The 19101-nt window shown below is 36.0% G+C and overlaps 1 protein-coding gene across 1 annotated transcript in view; it reads right to left on the bottom strand.

Moving 5' to 3' along the window:
* Nucleotides 1–6425: 6425 nt before the first annotated feature.
* Nucleotides 6426–19101, bottom strand: part of LOC102235041 (metabotropic glutamate receptor 7-like) — a 79783-nt gene continuing 67107 nt past the window's right edge. The window contains exons 6-7 of the mRNA XM_023341978.1: nt 18324–18524; nt 6426–6574 (exon numbers count right to left, since the gene is read on the bottom strand). Coding sequence (XP_023197746.1) covers nt 6426–6574; nt 18324–18524 — 350 coding nt within the window. The remainder of the gene's footprint in view (nt 6575–18323; nt 18525–19101) is intronic.

Below are 19101 nucleotides of genomic sequence, written 5' to 3'. Positions count from 1 at the left end.
ATACAACAAATTACAGTACATATGCTGTTGTTATGGTTAAAGTTTCTAAAGAGGACCGTGATATGCCTGACAGTAATGATTCTGATGATGATGATTATTGTTAGAGCTTTGAGACCAACTCTAGGAAATTAGAAGGCTACTGTACTGCTGATTTCAGTGTCTTGTTTGACTAAAACTTTATAGTACCTTCCTACAGTTTAAACTTTAATCTGATGTACAGTAAGTATTTAATGCTAATAAAATTAACTTGAGGTCACACTTGAGTATTGCTACAATGATCTGTTTAAATATTTGCAAAACAAAATGTGATTTCTTTGCAAAATGCAAAACATTTTCTACTGTGAGGTTTGGACATTCTGCTCTGAGAAATAATAAACCATCTCAGACTAGGTCACCCCATTAATCCCTCCTGTTGAGAAAGTTTTATGTGGATGATATTTTTAATGAATGAAAGAATTAGCTTAAATTAGTCATACAAATTTATTGTGTTTTAATTATTTATTTTTCTGTCAATCTTTGACCTTTATGTGATAAGTCACTCACTCGTATGACGTGTTTCCTTTTCAACACTTCCAAATAGCACACATCAGTAATGTTAAATTTACAATGATTTGCAGTTTTTAGGACATGCCACATTACTTTTGCTGTGATATCAGTGTCCTGCTCACTTTTTTTATTTTCATATTTTAAACCCGACTGTCTAGGAAAGTAATTTCAATGTTCTATGAGTGCCCATCAGTTTTGACAGATAATTGTTAGTTAATTCAACCAGAAAGTAGGTCATACTATCAGCTTTGCTTTGAGTTCACAGCACCCAGTACATTAAGGTGAGGGAAGGGTCTACATTGTGCAGAGTGATATTAAATACTGTTTTTATTGCTGCAATATTTAAGTTCTGGTGAGTGTGTAGCACTGGTGAGATATACATGGCTTTTTGTGAAAGTAGCAATGTTCATTCTGCAAAATTTGTAATCATGTCCAGAAAACTCACAGCAGCTCAGGTTATTATCAAATTGAGCATGCTACAGTGTTTTGCCCATAGTGTGATGAATATATTCTTTTTTTACTTTAAAAAATTTGAGCACCGCAGACATGAATATTATTGAGCTGTGAATGCAATATTGGTTTCCTGGAGCACACTCATTGACTACCTACTTAACTGATGCTCAGTAAATTAGATTATAAGACGCATACAAAACAGGCATTTTTATGGCTTAAATTTAACTGCACAACAACACAAGAAAACAAACCTCTTTGCATGTAGCTTTAGCAAAAAACCCCAACAAACTTAAAATGTCTTCCCTCAAGTTCTGGGTTAACTTAATATTCCTTTCACATTACTTGGATAATTGAAAATAGCAAATCTTTGGTCCTCAAAGTTGCATTTCAGCAGAATTATAATTAAAAAAACTAAATGACTAGAATTAACAAGGTATCCTTATCTTTGGTTTGAAAACAAGTAGGTTCAACATGTCAGACTTTTCATTACTTCTATGCAAGTGGTAGTATTTAGTCCAGTTTTTAATCAAATAATTATCTTCATCATGAAAATAATAAGAAATGAAAATAAAATTCACACTTCAAGGATATGCACAAACAATTTCTGTGAGAGAGAACATAAGATTACATTCTTCAGCTTTCCTGTCACCTTGATGTTGGTACACCTGAATTGCCTCGCTGAGGGAACATGCAGGTTATTTCTATTATATTCTAATTTGAACAATAACAATTCATATTCTTTCAGCAAAATGCCAGAAAAAAAGTATGTAAATAACAGTTTGTCAAACTATAAAAAAAAATCTGCTCTCAAACAATTTAAGGAATGCATGGTCAAAAGGTAAAAGATTGACTGAGTTTTAAATCTTCCTGAAATAATTTACTCAGCTTTCTGACACTTACGATGTCAGAATTTAAGAAGGGCTCAAAATCCTTGCTGCCTATCACCATTTCATAAATTATTTAAAAAGCAGGAGGGCGATATTTAAAAACGGTCTGATAGTACAATGAAAAAATTTAAGTATAAATTTATATTTACATCAGTTCTTTCCCTTTTCAGACCTCTACTAAACAAAAGGTCAGATTCTTCATAATTGGAGTGACACAACTGAAAAGAATATGATTAGAGCTCTTAGACATTCAGATAGTAAGGCAAAGATTTTAAGTGGCATTATAGTTTCACTAACTTTCTTCATGAGATCTTTCTTTGGTTGTGTTTTTTTTTTAAAATAAAATAATAGTTGTTTGTGTTTTCTATGATAATTTTAAACCTTCCACAATCTGTACCTGTAAAAAGATCCTTTTCATACTAATGCACTTAACTACTGTGTATCTTTGTTATTACGTGTTCAAAAGAATTCTGGAGATTAATGATCAGAAAATGTTACAATCTAATCTCATTTCTTCTAGACTGAGGCCATGTTTTTCAACCAGAAGCAGGTGGATTGCTCCTTCTGGACCATCACTCAGTCTCTGCCTCAAGTGAGGCATAGAGCCAGAGATGGATAAATGGTTTGGTGTCTTGTTTGCTGTATCATGAACAGCTTAGTAAATGATGAAAAATTAAATCACTGGTTCTCAAAGCGGGTCCAAGTTGAAACTTGGTTCAAAAATATTCTGTGGCTTATTTCTATACTGTTTCCTCTAAGTTGAAATAGCACACATTACTCAATGGAAACACTGACTCTTACATCGCTTCATATAAGTTATATCTGAACCTGGGGCAATCGGCAGAGTATCATAATCCTTTCCTTCTGCAGATAACATGCTTGGTTTGATCTTCCTGTGTTCCACCCTATTTCTTCTCTAGGGTTAAAGTTTTTGCTCCCTCTTTCATCCCATAGATTTTAGAACTGGATAGGACCTTGTATATTTAGCTGTGTTGTCCCCAAGATGGAACCACTAGAGGAGCTACTGCTGCTTTTAATGCTTTCCTTTTTTTGTTAAAAAAAAGAAAAGATTTCTCACCCTGAGACAGTTTTGATAGAGGTTTGTTCCCGTTAAAAGAGAGGCTTTTCTTTCTACTCCCCCTTTATGCTTGCCAAATATGAGGGAATTTTGCAAATTCAGTCCCTCCTTGCAATTGGCTGGATTGTCTTAAATAAATTTACTTTTTTACAAATTCTCATACGGTATGATTAGAATCGAGTTGGAATATATGTGGTTGACTTTGAATCGATTCATCTGACTGGATTGATAATGATCTCTAATATTATATTACTTTGTTAAAAGACTTGAACAAACAAACTCTTAACACTGACTGAAGTAGTTGTTTTGGAAGTCCAAGGATTTTCCCATTCATGCTTCAGCTGCTAATTTGGTTATAATTTCAATGTTACCATGAACAACACAAATGCTTGGTTTGTGCAGAGGCATAAATTGAACTAATGGCGATTAATATGAAGATGTGCTCATTTATTTTTAATTACCTGCTGATTAAAATTCACAATTAGTTCTGTAATGTGTCACAAAATCATTAACTGAACAGCTCCAGAGCAATCAAACTAACCTATTAATATAGAAGAAAACTTACAAAATAAAAAGTCAAACAATTCAATGTGAATAAGAATATTCAGGTTGAGGTGCTTTGCTATCGTCAGATATTACTGACTGAATTTGAACATAGATTTTGTTATTTAATAAATGAAAAAAATGTTTTAAACATCACTGACATTTTAATTGAACTTGATTTAAGACATAAACATACATCATGGTGTAATTAATTTCCACCACCTGTTGTTGAACTCAAAGTGCCTTTAAAATAAATATTATCAGGTGAAGCAGACACAACAGGGGCATTCATCGTAGGATAAAACATATGTATAGGTAGGCAACAGAATGCCTCCTCCATATGTAGCCAGTGATTACAGTTACTGACCTACACCTAGGCAGCACTTACACACACACTCATATCTGCAGTCTGTCTGTGATATGTGTCTGTGTGACAAATGTATTATTTCTGAGCTGTCAGAATAGATTATCATCTGTCATTTATCAAGGGCTATGAAGGTGCCATTTGTTATTTGGACGATGAATGGTGGTGTGTGGGAAAACCTCCTGAACGCACACAATGTGGAAACAGTAATGAGACCAGTAGCTCTGTTGCCATGGAGGCCAGAAACAAGGTTTTTTGACACCTTGAACTGGTAGTTTTCTTTTGGGTTTTGCTTCATCATTGCTGCAGAAAATTTGAGTTTTTCCATGAGCAAAAACAGGATTATCCTGACCGCTGAACTCTGAACTCTAAACTCTGAACTCAATGATTGGTCATGTTGCAGAGACGACATGTTTATGATATGATATGTCTTGTAATTAAATATTTTTAACAGAATTTAAATTAAATATATGAAATTGCAATTTTTCAAATTACAAAACAAATTTTGAAATAATACAAAAATAATATGCCATAATATGAAAAAAAGATCTATTTTTAATTAATTAATTTTTTTTATTAATGGGAGAAATAAAATTCCATCCAAACCAACGTCGCTATATATGATGAAGTTATTGCCCTCCCTTGGTAGTAAGCCATTCAATTTAAGGTCAAAAAAGAGCTCAGAAAACGAAACTTGTTGCAGAGTGGCCTGGTCAAATCTGGACTTAAATCTGATTTAGATATTTTACTATAACTTTCAGCTTCAGCAAGCTGTCCATGCTAAAAATAAAAAAAAGTGCTCCATCTGCAAAGACGAGTGGATGAAAATGTGCTTTGGCAGTTACTGATAACACCATTTAGAGGTATTATACCACAGGTGGTGAAGTCACTTAATGTATTTTGGGGGTAGTTGCTTTTTACATACAGCCAAGGTGGCTTGGATTGCTTGTTTTCCTTGACAAAGTTATCATTTGGAAAACTGATATTTCTAACTTTCTCTTTATCTAAGATTAGAATGTTTGATGAGTTGAATTTGGTGGCCAAAAGCCGCAAAATGACGCTTACTACAGCTTTTTCCTCTGTGACTGCAGCATTTTTCATTTTCATTTGATTTGTTGATTATTGCTATTTCTGTCGTTGCAACTTTTTATGTTTGCAACGTTTTTCTGTTGCATTTCTTATTTTGTGTTAGTATGTTTTGGAGTTCATCATTCATATTTTCCTTTTTCTGTAGGTTTACATTTGCCGGCCACCATCCCTTAAACATTTAATAAGAAAAAAAAAAAACCATAAGAACATATTTATTTCTTGTTGGCTATTAAGATAAACTGTCAAATCTTAAAATCTTAAAATAATTTTCTTTGAACTGAAACAAATCTACTTGTGTATTCAATTCAAAAATGAATGACTGGAAATGGATTTTGTTGTTGTGACAGCAACCCATTTGGGTTTAATTCCAAACTTTCCATTTTAAAAAGCATCTTATTTCCAGCTCTAAACATGAATCTATACAATGGTATGTTTATTGGTTAAATAAATGTATTCTGTATTTTAATATCTTCAATACCTTCAAGGTTTTTGAGTTTATATACATAAAAATATGTTTTTTTCCTGAGCTTCCAAACAATTTTACCCTAGCAGTGTAATTTCATCTGCCAGAATGGAATCAGAGAACCCTGCTATGAGCTGTAAAGTCTGAAGGAAGTTAATGAGCTGCACAAGCAGCATAGAAGGTGTGTGCAGTATTTTAAGTTTCAATTTCAAACAACATCAACATCTTCAGTAACTCTCCTGCCTAAAAAAATTTACGTATAGCGCATGGACTAGCATCTTTGTTGAAAATAGGCCCTTTCTTTTTTACTGCATCTGTCAGTTTTTGACAGATGCAGTGAAAGTATAATGAAACCCTCCTCTCACTGTTACCTTACTTCTACTTTTTAGAGTCAATCGCTGTTATCAAGGTCCTGCTGAAGTCTTTGCCAAAGATTCCTTTTCTTGGTCAAAACACATCAGAACTTTTATATAACATGCTGAATGTAACCAGCGGAAATCCTTTTATCCCTTTTCACACATTAATTTTGAAATGGCCAAGTTTCACATCGTGTTTCTTTCCCCTCTTCCTTTTTTTTCTCTTAAAAGCTGAAGATAACATTAAAAATTAAATTATGCATGGAAACATTTTCTTTAAAGTCTGGCCTCTGTAGGACCTGGCCTTTGGCACATTTCAAGACAGCACATAAACCAAAACATTTCTGTTAATATTTCTGGGTTCATATGTCAAGAAAACAACAGCAGCTAAAATTACATCACCAAAACATTTATCTGCTGGGTAAATTTATTCAAATAGGTTGGAGAATGTCTTTCTCTCTTATTGGATTGCTCATTTTCTGCATCTAAGAACACACAGACTACAAATAAAGTCGGAAATATAAATAGTGTACGCATATTGTCAAACTGAATGCTTCGGTTTTTTACATGAGCAGCCTATGTGTCTTGATTAAGCAGAAACATTAGAAACTATTTGTCAGTCTCCTGCTTTATGAGCCTCTGTGAATCACCATACCCTGAGTTGAAGGGTGTCCGCCCACTGTCCCACCACCTTGTACTCTGGGCCCGAGGAGTTGGTCACCTGGAACTGGAACAGGTCATAGCGTCCTGGAGCATCGCCATTCTTGTTAAACACAACAGATGTGCCGGCACTACCTGTACAGGGCAAGAAAAGGGAATGGAGCAAAATAAACTAAATGAAAAAGAAAATCACATGCAGAGGTCAGAGGAAGCAGTATTTCTTCTCACTGCACATAAGATGCTTTAACATTTTGATTTAAACTACAAAGTGACCTCAAAGGAGGTTTGTTCCTGCTGCACAACGACTGCTGAAAAATAAGTTGTCACATTCATGCCATGGTTAAATAATGCATGTTTCCAGCTCTGCGCATTCTGCCCCTTCTCCATGTTTGGCACCTTTTATTAGATTTGTAAAAGACCTTAAAATAAATTCATCTTTACTTCAGTGGCATAAAAAATTAAAGCTTGGATTTGCATACACTTATTCTACATGAAAAACTCTTGGAGCTTTGAGATTCATTCAACATTTGTTTGGTATGAAATATCGTGGGCCATCAGATGTTAACGCTACTCTAGTGGTTTTGTGTTTTATACTAAGCAGAAATCTGTGTATGTTTGTCTCCAGCTCCAAAGAAGGTCATGACTTTTGAGATTTTTTATTCATGCATCTTGGATTTTTTTAAACAAAATATTTGTATTGTCACTAAAGTCTTGTGGTTGGAGTTTGATGTAATGTCAAGCAAACCACAAAGACTGGGTGGCTTTCTAAAAATGTTTAAATTTTCGTATGTCTAGTGATAAGATGGATTTTTGCTGAATAGCTGAAAGTATAAATCTCTCAAAAAACACTTTGTGAAGTTAAATTGTTGTTGTAGTACAGTAAGTACTCAAACTAACTGTACATTACAGTGCTTTAAAAATAAAGCACAATAAAGAAATGCAGTATTGGAATCTGCATTTCTTTTTACTGAAGTTGCTTTCGTCTAATATTAAAATGTTTTTGATAATCAGAAACAACCTGAAAAAGGGGGGTTACAGATGTATAAATGCCCTTGATACAAATGTATTGATTTTCTCTTTTTTATAATCTCTACTGTAATCTTATAGCTTATTGTTTTAAACACCAGTGTAGCATGAAAAAATAAATGCACCACAATTTCATAACTTCACAGAGCAGTGACTTATGCTGAAACTGTTATGAAATTCTGGTGTATTTGTTTATTTATTTATTTTTTGAGTGTTTTAGTATGTATTTTAACATGTACCCCAATTTTAGGTCAAATAAAAGCAAAACTCTACTGTTTAAAAGCATTGCATTTCAGTCTGCATTTTAGTCTGTGGTCAACAACGGGAGATGTTGGGAGGGTAAACAGGTCAGCCAAAGCATCATATGGTCCCCATCTGTTCCCCATCTTGTGTGCACCGGCTTTCTCTCCAGCCCAGTCCAGAATATTTCATTAATTAGTTTAGTGAGGACTGTAGAAAACCTAACAGGTTCTGTATGTTAAAAAAATGTTTTTTTATTTCATTTCTCAGCCAAACCAAACTACTCAGTCCTTGTATATGTCGTGGCATATGCACATTACGCCATTATACAAGTCTCGTGAGAGTGCATGAGGTAACATGCCATGCGAGTGACGTCATTCAACATAACATTTTTCGTAATGGCATTACCATAAAAATGTCTGTGCTTTCTTCTATCCATTAGTTCTGCATTGCTGATAAGGTCATTCTATTTGTTTCACAATGCAGTGTGAAAATGAAAAAAAAAAGTCTGTTCACCTTGGCACACAGATACAAACAGAGCAACCATCTTTTAAGTGGGACAGGGTAGTCTAATGACTCTTGGCAGGGGAATTAGGCACTTTTAATAGCTCTGGCTATAAAAAAGTGTAGAGAATGGACCACAAGCATATGTTCAAAACACTTTGGGAACACAGGGTGTTATCTGAAGACCAGATTGTTTGGCTTTTGGACAGAAGGTTAATGCACCTTACCCTTCATTTTTAGACTTTTTTTTTGTCTTTTTAGCTCAAGGACATTTGACCACTAAATATTCAACAACAATTTCAGGGCTAAAGTCTACTGTAATCTGTGAGAGACAGAGATAGCATGAGGTAAAGACAGCAAAATAAGATGCCAACCAAAATGTCACAACAAATTACCACCACTCATAATTTAGTTGTCACACCTCCACCCAAATTTGAAATTGTAACATTGAGAGGTTATTTCCATGTTGACACAGAGCCACCAATCAGTAAATGCCTCTGGTTATGTAAGGTGACAGCACATTCTGTATGTTCCATGTCAGCATTATAGTTACAGCGCCGTCTGACCCCGCTCCTTAAGGTGGATCACTAATTTGTGAGTTTCAATTTGTCAGCACAGAATGTGCATCTGGACTGAACTTACGATACCTGTTCTGAATGCTGCTGATATGAAAGCCGAGCTAAAGCTCTGTGGGTGGCAGTCACATTCCTGTCACTTCGGCTTCCAGCATGTAGACAGAAAACTTGTTGACACGGTGTATAAAGATGTTGACAAAGTATTGACTTCTGTGAGAAAAAGCGGTGCCAGGGTTGCCATTCTTACTCCTTGCCTCAGCACTGTTCTACATTGAGCTCAGAACGGCTCTGTCACTCAGCCGAGCGTCACGGATGATTGGACGCCGGGTGCTCCTCAGGTTTAGAGCAAATAATTAAGTAGTGTTTCTGTGGGTGCACATGAAAAAAAAACTACCAGAAATTCATTTCTTTTCTTTTATTAGCTGATATTTTCAGGGGAACAAAATGGTCTTTGCAGACTTCTTAGCAAAAGCTCCGTCTAAGATGAAAGATTTATGCATTTGAATGTGGCTGTGAACTAAGACATGACAAAAGTGCACTGCTGCTGAGCTGTGCAAAGCAGCGTGGGTGGACCAGGGATCCACTGCTGTGTTTTTCTCGCATCATTATTCTTTCCTGTTTTTTTTTTTGTTTCTCTGCCTCTCACTTCTCAGCTCTGTGACTCCAGCACAGTGGGGAGATTAGCTAAGGAGGTTTACACTCCTTCGCTCTCAAATATACATTAGCAGGGGCACATACACAAGATAATTCACATGGTTCCCGTCTAAATGCAATAAGGGGCACTGAGAGATGCCTGATGGAGCACCAGCGGAGTAAAAAGGTTTGAGTTAGAACATCGAGACAGGAAGAGAGCTGCAGGAAAGCTTATTTTTGGCTGAGGTGAAATGAATGTGTCGCTGTGACGCTTATGTAAATGTTTTCAGGAAAAACCAGGGAAGTCAGCCAAGTCCAGATTGTTTCTGACACCGGACAGTTGACTCTGAAACCAGTGCATGAATCTGCACTTAGGGTCTCCAACAAATATCGGCCTGAATGCAGGCAACTGCCTACGTTCAGTTTGCTTGGTTCCACCTTAAAATAGGTCTCCTCGCCTGCTGGAACTCTGCACTGCTGCCATAGCGACCATGGTAGAGAAAGGCAAGCAGCTTGTTGGGCTTCAGTTCAAGTTTTTTTTATGACTGTTTGTACGAATTAGCCAGACACATTACTTGATTACTTAATGTGTGATGAAATCTAGATAAATGACGAATTTGGATAAAATGTTTCTTTATAAATCCTTATGGAATCATGTGGCATGTGGCACTTAGTCAGTTTATAAAATAGACTAAGTAAGTAAGTGCTGACATAACACAAGGTATTGTTTGCATGCTATATCAATAGACTAATACACTTAACAATTTTTGCATCTTCACTATGCTTCAGTGCGACTACTCCTGCCCTAATATATACCAGCCTGCCACCGTAAATGCGTAACCTGCTGGACCAGATGGTCTGTTACACAGAACCATCTGGGAAGTCATCATTGGTAAGCATTTGGGAAGCGAGTAGCCACTTTGGAAGAACACAACAAAAAATTTGGCATGTGATTGAATGTAGCATCCAGCGCAGGCAACACCAGCTAAACTGAGCCGGTTAGTCCAATCAGGCTCTCGCAGAAGCTGCTGGGAAAAGATTTACAACACAGAAAAGAGCCTCATCATTGTTCTTCTCTCTGCTTTCAGCGAAGAAGAATCGGTGGAATAAAACAGCTGCAGGAAATGTTTTTAAATTTGCATTAAAGTACAATGTGACTAAGAATCTTAAACACTGACAAAATATTTTTGTATTGCCTTACACTGAGGAACTAAATGTGATCTGATGAGGAACAACACTGGGACTAATTACTGATCACATTTTGTTAAGTAGGCGTAAGTTAATGACCGGTTCCTAATGACAAACTCTTGATCATCCTGACCACACTGTTAAATAGCCACAGACACTATTGTTTGGTTGTTAAAATAAGAAAGCATTAAATTGGAGACTAATTGCAAGTTAAACATTAACCAATTAATAATTGCTAACCAAAATATAGAAGTGTATTTTTTTAAGGTTGATAAAGAAATCTAGAAAAATCTTAGGATATTTGTCTTTTAATGGCTCTCTCCAGATTCAGCTCAATTCAATAAAATGTTATGTGTTCCGGAGGGGAAATTTAAAGGCACAGTGAAGCAACAAAACTAGAACCACACTCACAATTAACACAGAAAAACACACCAATTGCAATAGATTGGTTAAAATCCTTGTTTTTTTAGCCTGCAATGTAAGAACTGATAATTAAAGTGCTTCTGAATGATAATGTTTCATTTCTTCCTCACAAACACTTATAACTAATAGTCAAGTACAGATGGTTGAGAAAGCATCAACTACTCTGTATGAGGTTTGGCATTATGCAAATGAAAGAAGGATAATTACCAATCATCAATTTTCTTTTCATCGGGTAATAGTTAAAATTTTTTATCTCTCTCTTGTGTATTGCCCTTTAGTTTTAATGGTATAGGAGGGCATGAGGGAAATATTTTTCCTCCATGCCTTGCTACACATTTATGATTAAAGTGTAAACAATTTGATAACCACATCAACCAGCCTGCCTTTGAACATGTCAAAACATTTCTGCCACATGAGTGAAATAGCTTTTCCACATGAAGCATATCACAGTTTTCTACAGAAATAACACGCCTATGAAAGATTACAGCAATCCACAAGAAAGTAAAACGCATTTTTTTCATTCCAGAACCTTATTTGCAAATTTTTCACAAATAAAAGTGACAACGGCACTTAAAGCAGACATAACAGGATGTGGTGTTCTGCAAAATCTTTTTGTTTTGTCATGTTTAGATCCACTTAAAATGTTTTTAAATAACCTACATACATGGGATGACAGGAAACAGTTTGACATTTGATAATTTTCTACTTTAACTATTGTGTTAGCAAAACTTAATGAGGAATACATGGTACACAATCAACTTGTATGTGGATCTTTCTCAAAACATAAGAACATAGTTACATTGTCGGAGGCAGTTTTGTGATTATTAATACCAATATTTATTGAAATATTTATTAAACTCTCAGATTTATGTAAAAGCAACAGAATTTAGAAATTCTCAGCAACAGCCAAGTTGCAGATTGCAAACAAACCCTCATTTTCCAAGTGTGTAGGAGAAAAATAGAGTGGCCTGTAAAACCTCAAACAGCCCCCTGAAGAGCCAGTGTTTCACTGTTTTATGGTCACTGCGGTAAAAGTAGCAGTGCAGTATTGTGAAATCTAAAGAAAAGGACCCACACTGTCTATATGTATATATGGACTGCTGCAAGGGTGGGAAATTACTTCCAGCATTTTGAATAAGATGCATTGGGGGGGAAAAAAATCAGTGATAGCTTAACCAAACCAATTTCTCTGGTACAGGGTTGTTTGAAGGCTGTAGCCTATTCCACTGGTTGCCAATCCATCACACTACTATTATAGAAAAATTCAATTAATCACACATATCTTCTGTCCTACTGACATGCCAACAGGAAGAGGAAGAACATGAAAACCCTCCACCACCAAGATTCAAACCTGAAACTTTCCTGTTGTGAGGCACATTTACTGAAAATTGGTTCCTATATTGGCTTAAAATAGTATGTTACATATTATCTGTAGATTGCCAGCTTAAACATAAACTTAAAAAAATTATGTTTTATTTCAAATGAAAAAACAGCATATACTAAGCACTACAAAGGTGGGGTGACTGCAATACCATACAGTTTGGAAGTTGGCGTTGAAGCAAGAACATTGGATATTTTCAGTTTTATGTAGGTGTTCAAAAAATAATCAGAGGAAGCACAGAGATGTAAGAACAGATTTCAAATTAAACCTATTTTTGACAAAATGCTGAGACAGATCTGTGGTTTATTCAGACTGTGAGTAAGAGAGAACAAGACTTACAGCAGGTAACAAGAAGGCTAAACAGAGAACCATATTTCTGTTATTTTTCATTAGTAAACCCTTGGTGGAACTTGGTGGTGCTCAGCTTATCAAGTGGACTACTTCTCACTCCAATGCTTCTTATAATGGCATAATGGAGGAACATTTTTGTAATGATGTGCTGAAGGCAAGTTCTCAGTTCTTTTTAAGTCATATTTTTTTTTCCTTGTTAGGTAAGAATTACTCGCTAAAAACTGTTGTCACTGTTATCCAACAATAAAACATATGACCTCCCCCTAGAATCAAAAAAAGCAATCTTGTCTTTTTGCATTCACCACATATTGAATTTCTCTACAACAAAACTCCTATTGAGTCAAAACAGATAAACCTGTGAAGGTTCAGAGCATAGTCATAATGATTAAATAAATTTGGTCTCTCATTACCAACAAAATATATATATTTTTAAACAACATTTATTCATTATGTTCCTAATTTTCTCCTCTCTTTCAGATTTTATGATAGTCTGGTAAACACTAAAAAAATAAACAGACAAGTCAGACTGAAAATTCAAACCTAAAAATGTGGCTTCAAATCAATAAGTAGATTTCTTTGTTGTTTAACAGTTTCAAGACAGTTTTCTATTGTGTGCAATCATTTGATTTTCATAAGAACACTTTGACCCATCTCTAAGATTGCTCCCGCACAGTTTTAGTTCAGAGTGAAAGGGATAACTGTCGGATTAATATTTGAACTGAATAAAACCTCCTCCAACTGTTTATTTCTGATGAAAAAAATGACATACAATGGAAACTTAGCCTGATTGCCATGTCTCTCAAATTTCTTAAGTTATGCCATTTAAATTGTTAATGGAGATACAGAAAAATTAGAGGATCAGGATAAACAGTATGACTCATTCTCTTCTGCCAACACGTCTGCTTTAAGCAAGAGACGACATCCAACTATGACAAAAACACATTAAAAAAGGTTTTATTCATTTGTAACCAAAATATCAGCATTTTGTTCATTTCTCAAACCAGGCAAGCAATCAAATTTTCTAATTCCCCCTCTTTAGTCATTGGATGTGTGTTGACTTTTCAGGCTGGGTGTATAATTTCTGAAAAATGCCAGGTTAAAAATATTCAGCAATATTAGCCCCAAAAACAGGAATGCTCCTAAATATGTACTGAAGAAAATATATCTGGTATATAGCCAATCAAATCCTACATTTTAAACAGCGGAGAGTTAATTTTGATAAAGACGACACAAAGAACTGGGCTCATCTCTTTAAGTTGAAACGTTCTGAAAAGATTACAGTGATGTATAATTTAATAAACAGCAAAATTGTCTTTAGAAAGCTCTCTAAAAATGCAGAGTACTTCAAAGGACCCTTTAATGATCACTGTCAGACATACATAGCGGAAAATTTGTAGTGACAAAGGTTCCCCTTGTTTTAAACGTATCTCCCTGCTGGTTCCTCTTTTCTATTCACTTTTGAATTTTAAAGCAGCTGTCATTATGAGCTATCTTATGCTGTCTGTACAAGGCTAAATAATGTAGTAGTTCAGCTAAAGGCACAGCCAACATACATTTTGCTCAAAATGTCTAAAAATGTTTCTTTGACGTTTAAATGAAAGTGAATGTAAAGTTAAATTGTGTCTCGTTCTCATGAGTCATGTTGTGTTTTTTAGGTTTTCTACTATTAACTTGGATTTTTTTTTGTTCGTTTCCTTTTCCCAACATTAATTTGTGTTTTGTTTTATGTTTGTGTCTAGCATCCATCCATTGCCATCCATTATCCCTAGTGTGGTTACGAGGGGTGACTCCCACTGTCTCCAGTGGGCAACGGCTCACAGTTTGAACAGTTAATAAAAAGTTATCAATCTCAGCCTAACTCAGGTTTTCAGGTCAAGTTGTTGAGCCAAGCATGTTTAAGAGTTTGGCTCAGCTTTCCACCCTGGACCTCACCAACACCACGCCAGGTCACCAGGTCAATGCTATCCTGAAAAACCCAGCAGCAAATGCCTCAGCCTTCAAGCTGTGTGCCCTCCATCCCTATTGCCAACCAAAATGTGAAAAAATAGCATTCTTTAACAGAGTAGAATAATATTGCACTGAAAAGTGTTGAAATTCAAATCATTTTATGACTACTTTCATTTTGTGCAGCCAGATTCTACAAGTTAATGTCTCATTTTCATCCCCAATTCAATCTAAAGCATCACGCAAACAGTCAAAGCTCAACATGATGTTGATCCCACTTGATGCTGAGCACAAATCATCAACCACCAAGACTTTTAAAGTCTTCAAGGTAAAGTTATTTGCATACTTCTTCTGTGAAGCAGAACAGTACTAATTAAACGAGCTTTTGAAAAGAATGCACTGATGACAGAGCCACTGGCCTATTAATACTTTTTGTAGTGTATAGCTCATTGCCCCACTGTTCACCATTTCCTGTAGCAATTTAAATTCCTTTCTTCCCACTGCTCTGAAAGTATGGATGGTAAGGGGGGAAAGGTCCTACATTAAGTAATGAAAATACTTTTTAAATTTTTTTTTTTTACGAAAAGACCAAAGTCACGCTTATCTACACCACTGCTGTTGGTACTTTTCTCCTTTGCCAGTAGGTCAGCACTTCATTTTTTCCTGTAACATTTTCTGTAGTTGAAGCACACAGAGAGAAAGGTCTTTGACCATTTCTCTGTTCACAGTCTTTCTTGTCCAAAGTATATGACATTCTCTTACGATCTCTTCTCTTCAGCAAACCCCTCAGGCTTTCTATAGGAGTTAGCACTGGTGACAGTCACGGCCATGACAGAGGATATATTTTCTGTTCTTTGAACCATTTTTGTCTTGATTTTGCTGTGGATCTTGGATCATTGTCATGCAGTAAGACTTGTTGAAGACCCATTTTCAGTTTTCAGGCAGAGAACCACAAATGTTTATTTAAATAAACATTTAAACAATGTTTATTTATCTATATTTTATAGAGTTCATGTGTTCAAATTACTCAAAGCTTTCACAGGTATTAGACTAGAAATAGTCCTGCGATATCACAGATCCTTTGCTATGCTTAAGAATGCATAACAGTGTTAATGGTTTCCGTTCTATCACAGTGTTAGAAGGCTTATTCTCATTTGACAATAAATCACATGTTCACGTAATGCCCAATAATGTTTCCCAAACTCCAAGATATTTTCTCAAGGGGTTCTCTAAAAATGCATTTGGCATGTAGATAATGTCTCAAGATGGTTATGGAGACCCCAAGATGCTACTAATTGCAGCAGTGAGCCTTGGGGTTTTTTTTTTACATCCCTCATAATCCTCCAGGGTGAGGAAGGATTGTAGCATGTTCTCATTCAGCTGTGTTTGTCTCAGTTCCACTTGTTAAGTTTTTGCTTTGACTGTAAATATGGACAAATGTCATTAACTAACACGTTAAGATGAACTCAAAAAAGCCATCTATACGTTGAAAATATTATTTATTTATTTATTTATTTATTTATTAGGGATAGTTATGGAGGCAATAAGTTTGCCATTCAGTAACTTATAATAGACATGATCTTTACTTAAAGGCTTTTTGCATATCTCTACCATAGGTGACCTGATTTTGTCTCCCAGAAAACATTCATTCCTAAAAGGCTCTGCAGCCATGCCTTTGTTAAGTCCAGTTGGTTCTGTAAATGCAGGAATTGGTCCAAAGCTGAATGGATCTAATGGTATCCAATTATTTTTTCCCATTCTTTGGCTCTACAGTTGTTTTGCCTTTATCACAAAATTAGGTGTGCATCTTCATCATTGCCATTCATCATCATATTCTGACTCCTGCTGATGTTCCTGTTGCTGAGGGAATTTTGAACTGCTTTGCTTATCTGGAGTGCCCCAGGGCTGCTTCTCTGAACTACTTATCTTTTCTTTATCGTTGTTTCCAGTTGGGCTCTTTATCCAATTAACCTCATTTCATCCACTTTTGGCTGGACTCATTTTTCTTTTTCCGGACATCTGGGAGCCGTCCCTGAGAGGGGGTGCTGTCACGGTTCTTTCGTTTTCTAGAACTTTTTTGTTCTGCTGACTATGAGCAATGCTATTTTTGGTTGCTTATTTGTTTGTATCAAGTTTTTTTTGCACAGCATCTGTTTCCTTGTCTGTTTTGCTTTCCATTCTCTGAGTCGCATCTGTCCTGAATTTGTTATCAGGACACCTGTTCCTCATGTTCACTATTTCTCTATGTGTGAATGTTGTCCATGTTTTCCTTTGAGAATGCTTCAGATACTCATGTTGTCACTGATTCTGTTCTTTTAATTTTTATGATTTCTTTTGGGTTGGGTTTTTTAAAATCTTTTTTATGTTCATGCAAATTTTGTGGCCATTTAAATTCCTGCTTGTATAAAAGCTTTGTTTTTTTAGCAACATGTTGTAGACTACTGTCTGCAAGTGTTCTCTTTGCTTTGCCTTGACTGTTCTTTATGCCATATTGAACATAAAACATGACGGATGTGGAATTTTATGTCCTGGTTTTTATCATCTCCCACTGCTCTGGCCCTTATGTGCATTCTTTTGTCTTTTGTGTTTCTCCTGAAATGAATGATGATGTAGCAATGAGCCAAGTGTGCAGGATATAATGGCAGATGAAACAGTATATTACCATTTTTAGAAATACTGTCTCTTTCAAAGTTACTTCCATCAAACATTTTAACCTCTTTTCACATTACAACCATAATTTTCATCGACTAAAATAGCTACCAAGTGATTGTGTGGAGCACATGTGTATTCAGTCCTCTTTTTAAAACCACATTTTGCTGCAACTGCACCTTTTGGCATAGATTTCTCCATAGTAATGTGCATTGTTAGTTGTCTTGCCGCCCTTTCATGAAGACCATATTTGTAGAGTGTATGACTGAGATGTCATCAAGTGATTCCACTCCTTGATCTGTGGATCTCTGCAGCTCCTCTAGGGTCATCTTGGGTCTCTATGAGTCTGATAAATGCTCTTCTTGCCTGGCCTGCCAACTTAGGTAGATGGACAACGAACATGTCTTTGTAGCTTTTGGGCCCTTCATTTTTTTCTATTTTCTGATGACAGATGGAACAGTGCTCTTTGAGGTGTTAAAAACTTCACATTTTGTTTTCTACCAAGCCCTGATTCAAACTTGTCCACAGTTTTATTCTTGACTTGCCTGATGTTTTCCTTGGTCTTCATGATGCTTTTTGTTTGGATGTACTCTAACAGTAACTGGTAAAAATTGATTTTATTTAATTGTATCACAGTAAACACCACATATGTTTTTACATTATAATAAGAAAAAAAATCTATTCTGTTCTCTTTTTCACAATTATGTACTACTTTGTTTTGGTCCATCACATAAAGTCCTAAAACCCCATGATGGATAATATTTTTAAGTTTCTTAAGACTGAAGTTCAATTACAGTGGTCTTATTAAAAGCTGGGTAGCTAAAATTTATATTTTAACTTGGTTATTATGGTAGACATGCAGTTTAAATGTCATCAAAACCTAAATTACTTAAGTAAACGCAAGTGAATTTTGGTCTTCCTCATAGTCTGTGCACATCTGATGAGTAAACTTTTACAATTTGTCACTCACCGTTGAAGCTGGCGTTGCGTATGTACTTGAGCAGCATCTTCCCATCTGTGGACTCCATTTGTGGACAGACGCCAGGATGATTGGGACATAAGTCTCTGTGCATGTTGTGCAGAGCGTGGGCCATAGCATACACAGCGTCAATCACAAACTGCACCTTCCCTTCCTGCTCATACTTGGAGTCGATCCCAATCCGCTCCTGGCCTGTGGGAAGAAAACGCCGGTTTTTAGCCGAATGCATCGAGAAGCTGTTAAACTTTACATTCTATCAGCTCTGACAGCTTCTGTTTTTATCCAGCTCCTCATTAACTATTTGCTGCTGTTTGTTCAGTTTAGATTCTGAGGGAATTACAAGCTAAAGGGGACAATGTGTTATAGGAAATAAGAAGACGTGTTCAATTCCCCAGTGGGATATATCAGCTCTAAAGCAGAGCTGTGAGGGGAAAAAAGTGTTTGTGAAAAAATTCAGCAGAGTCAGACTGAATTACTGGGATGTGCTTCAAAGTAATAGGCAGGCAACAATGAAGCTCATTTGTCCCATCTGAAAGGAGATGAAGATCACCATGAACTTTAGTTACAGACTCTGCTACACTAGTTTCCTGCTCCGTTATATCCTCCTGGCCGCACGCTGCCCTTTCACTATGGGCTGCTGTAAAGGTTTTGCCTTATTCTGCTGGAACGCTTTTTGAATACCTAATGCACAACCTCTCCTCTTGTTTTTGTTGCAAGTTGAACTTTCCAGGGGGTAAGATCTGGTTTTCAAAGGCTGCCTAAAAATTAT

This window comes from Xiphophorus maculatus, chromosome 1, assembly GCF_002775205.1.
Source record: "Xiphophorus maculatus strain JP 163 A chromosome 1, X_maculatus-5.0-male, whole genome shotgun sequence".
Lineage (NCBI taxonomy): Eukaryota > Metazoa > Chordata > Actinopteri > Cyprinodontiformes > Poeciliidae > Xiphophorus > Xiphophorus maculatus.
This window is presented reverse-complemented; position numbering and strand designations above follow the sequence as displayed.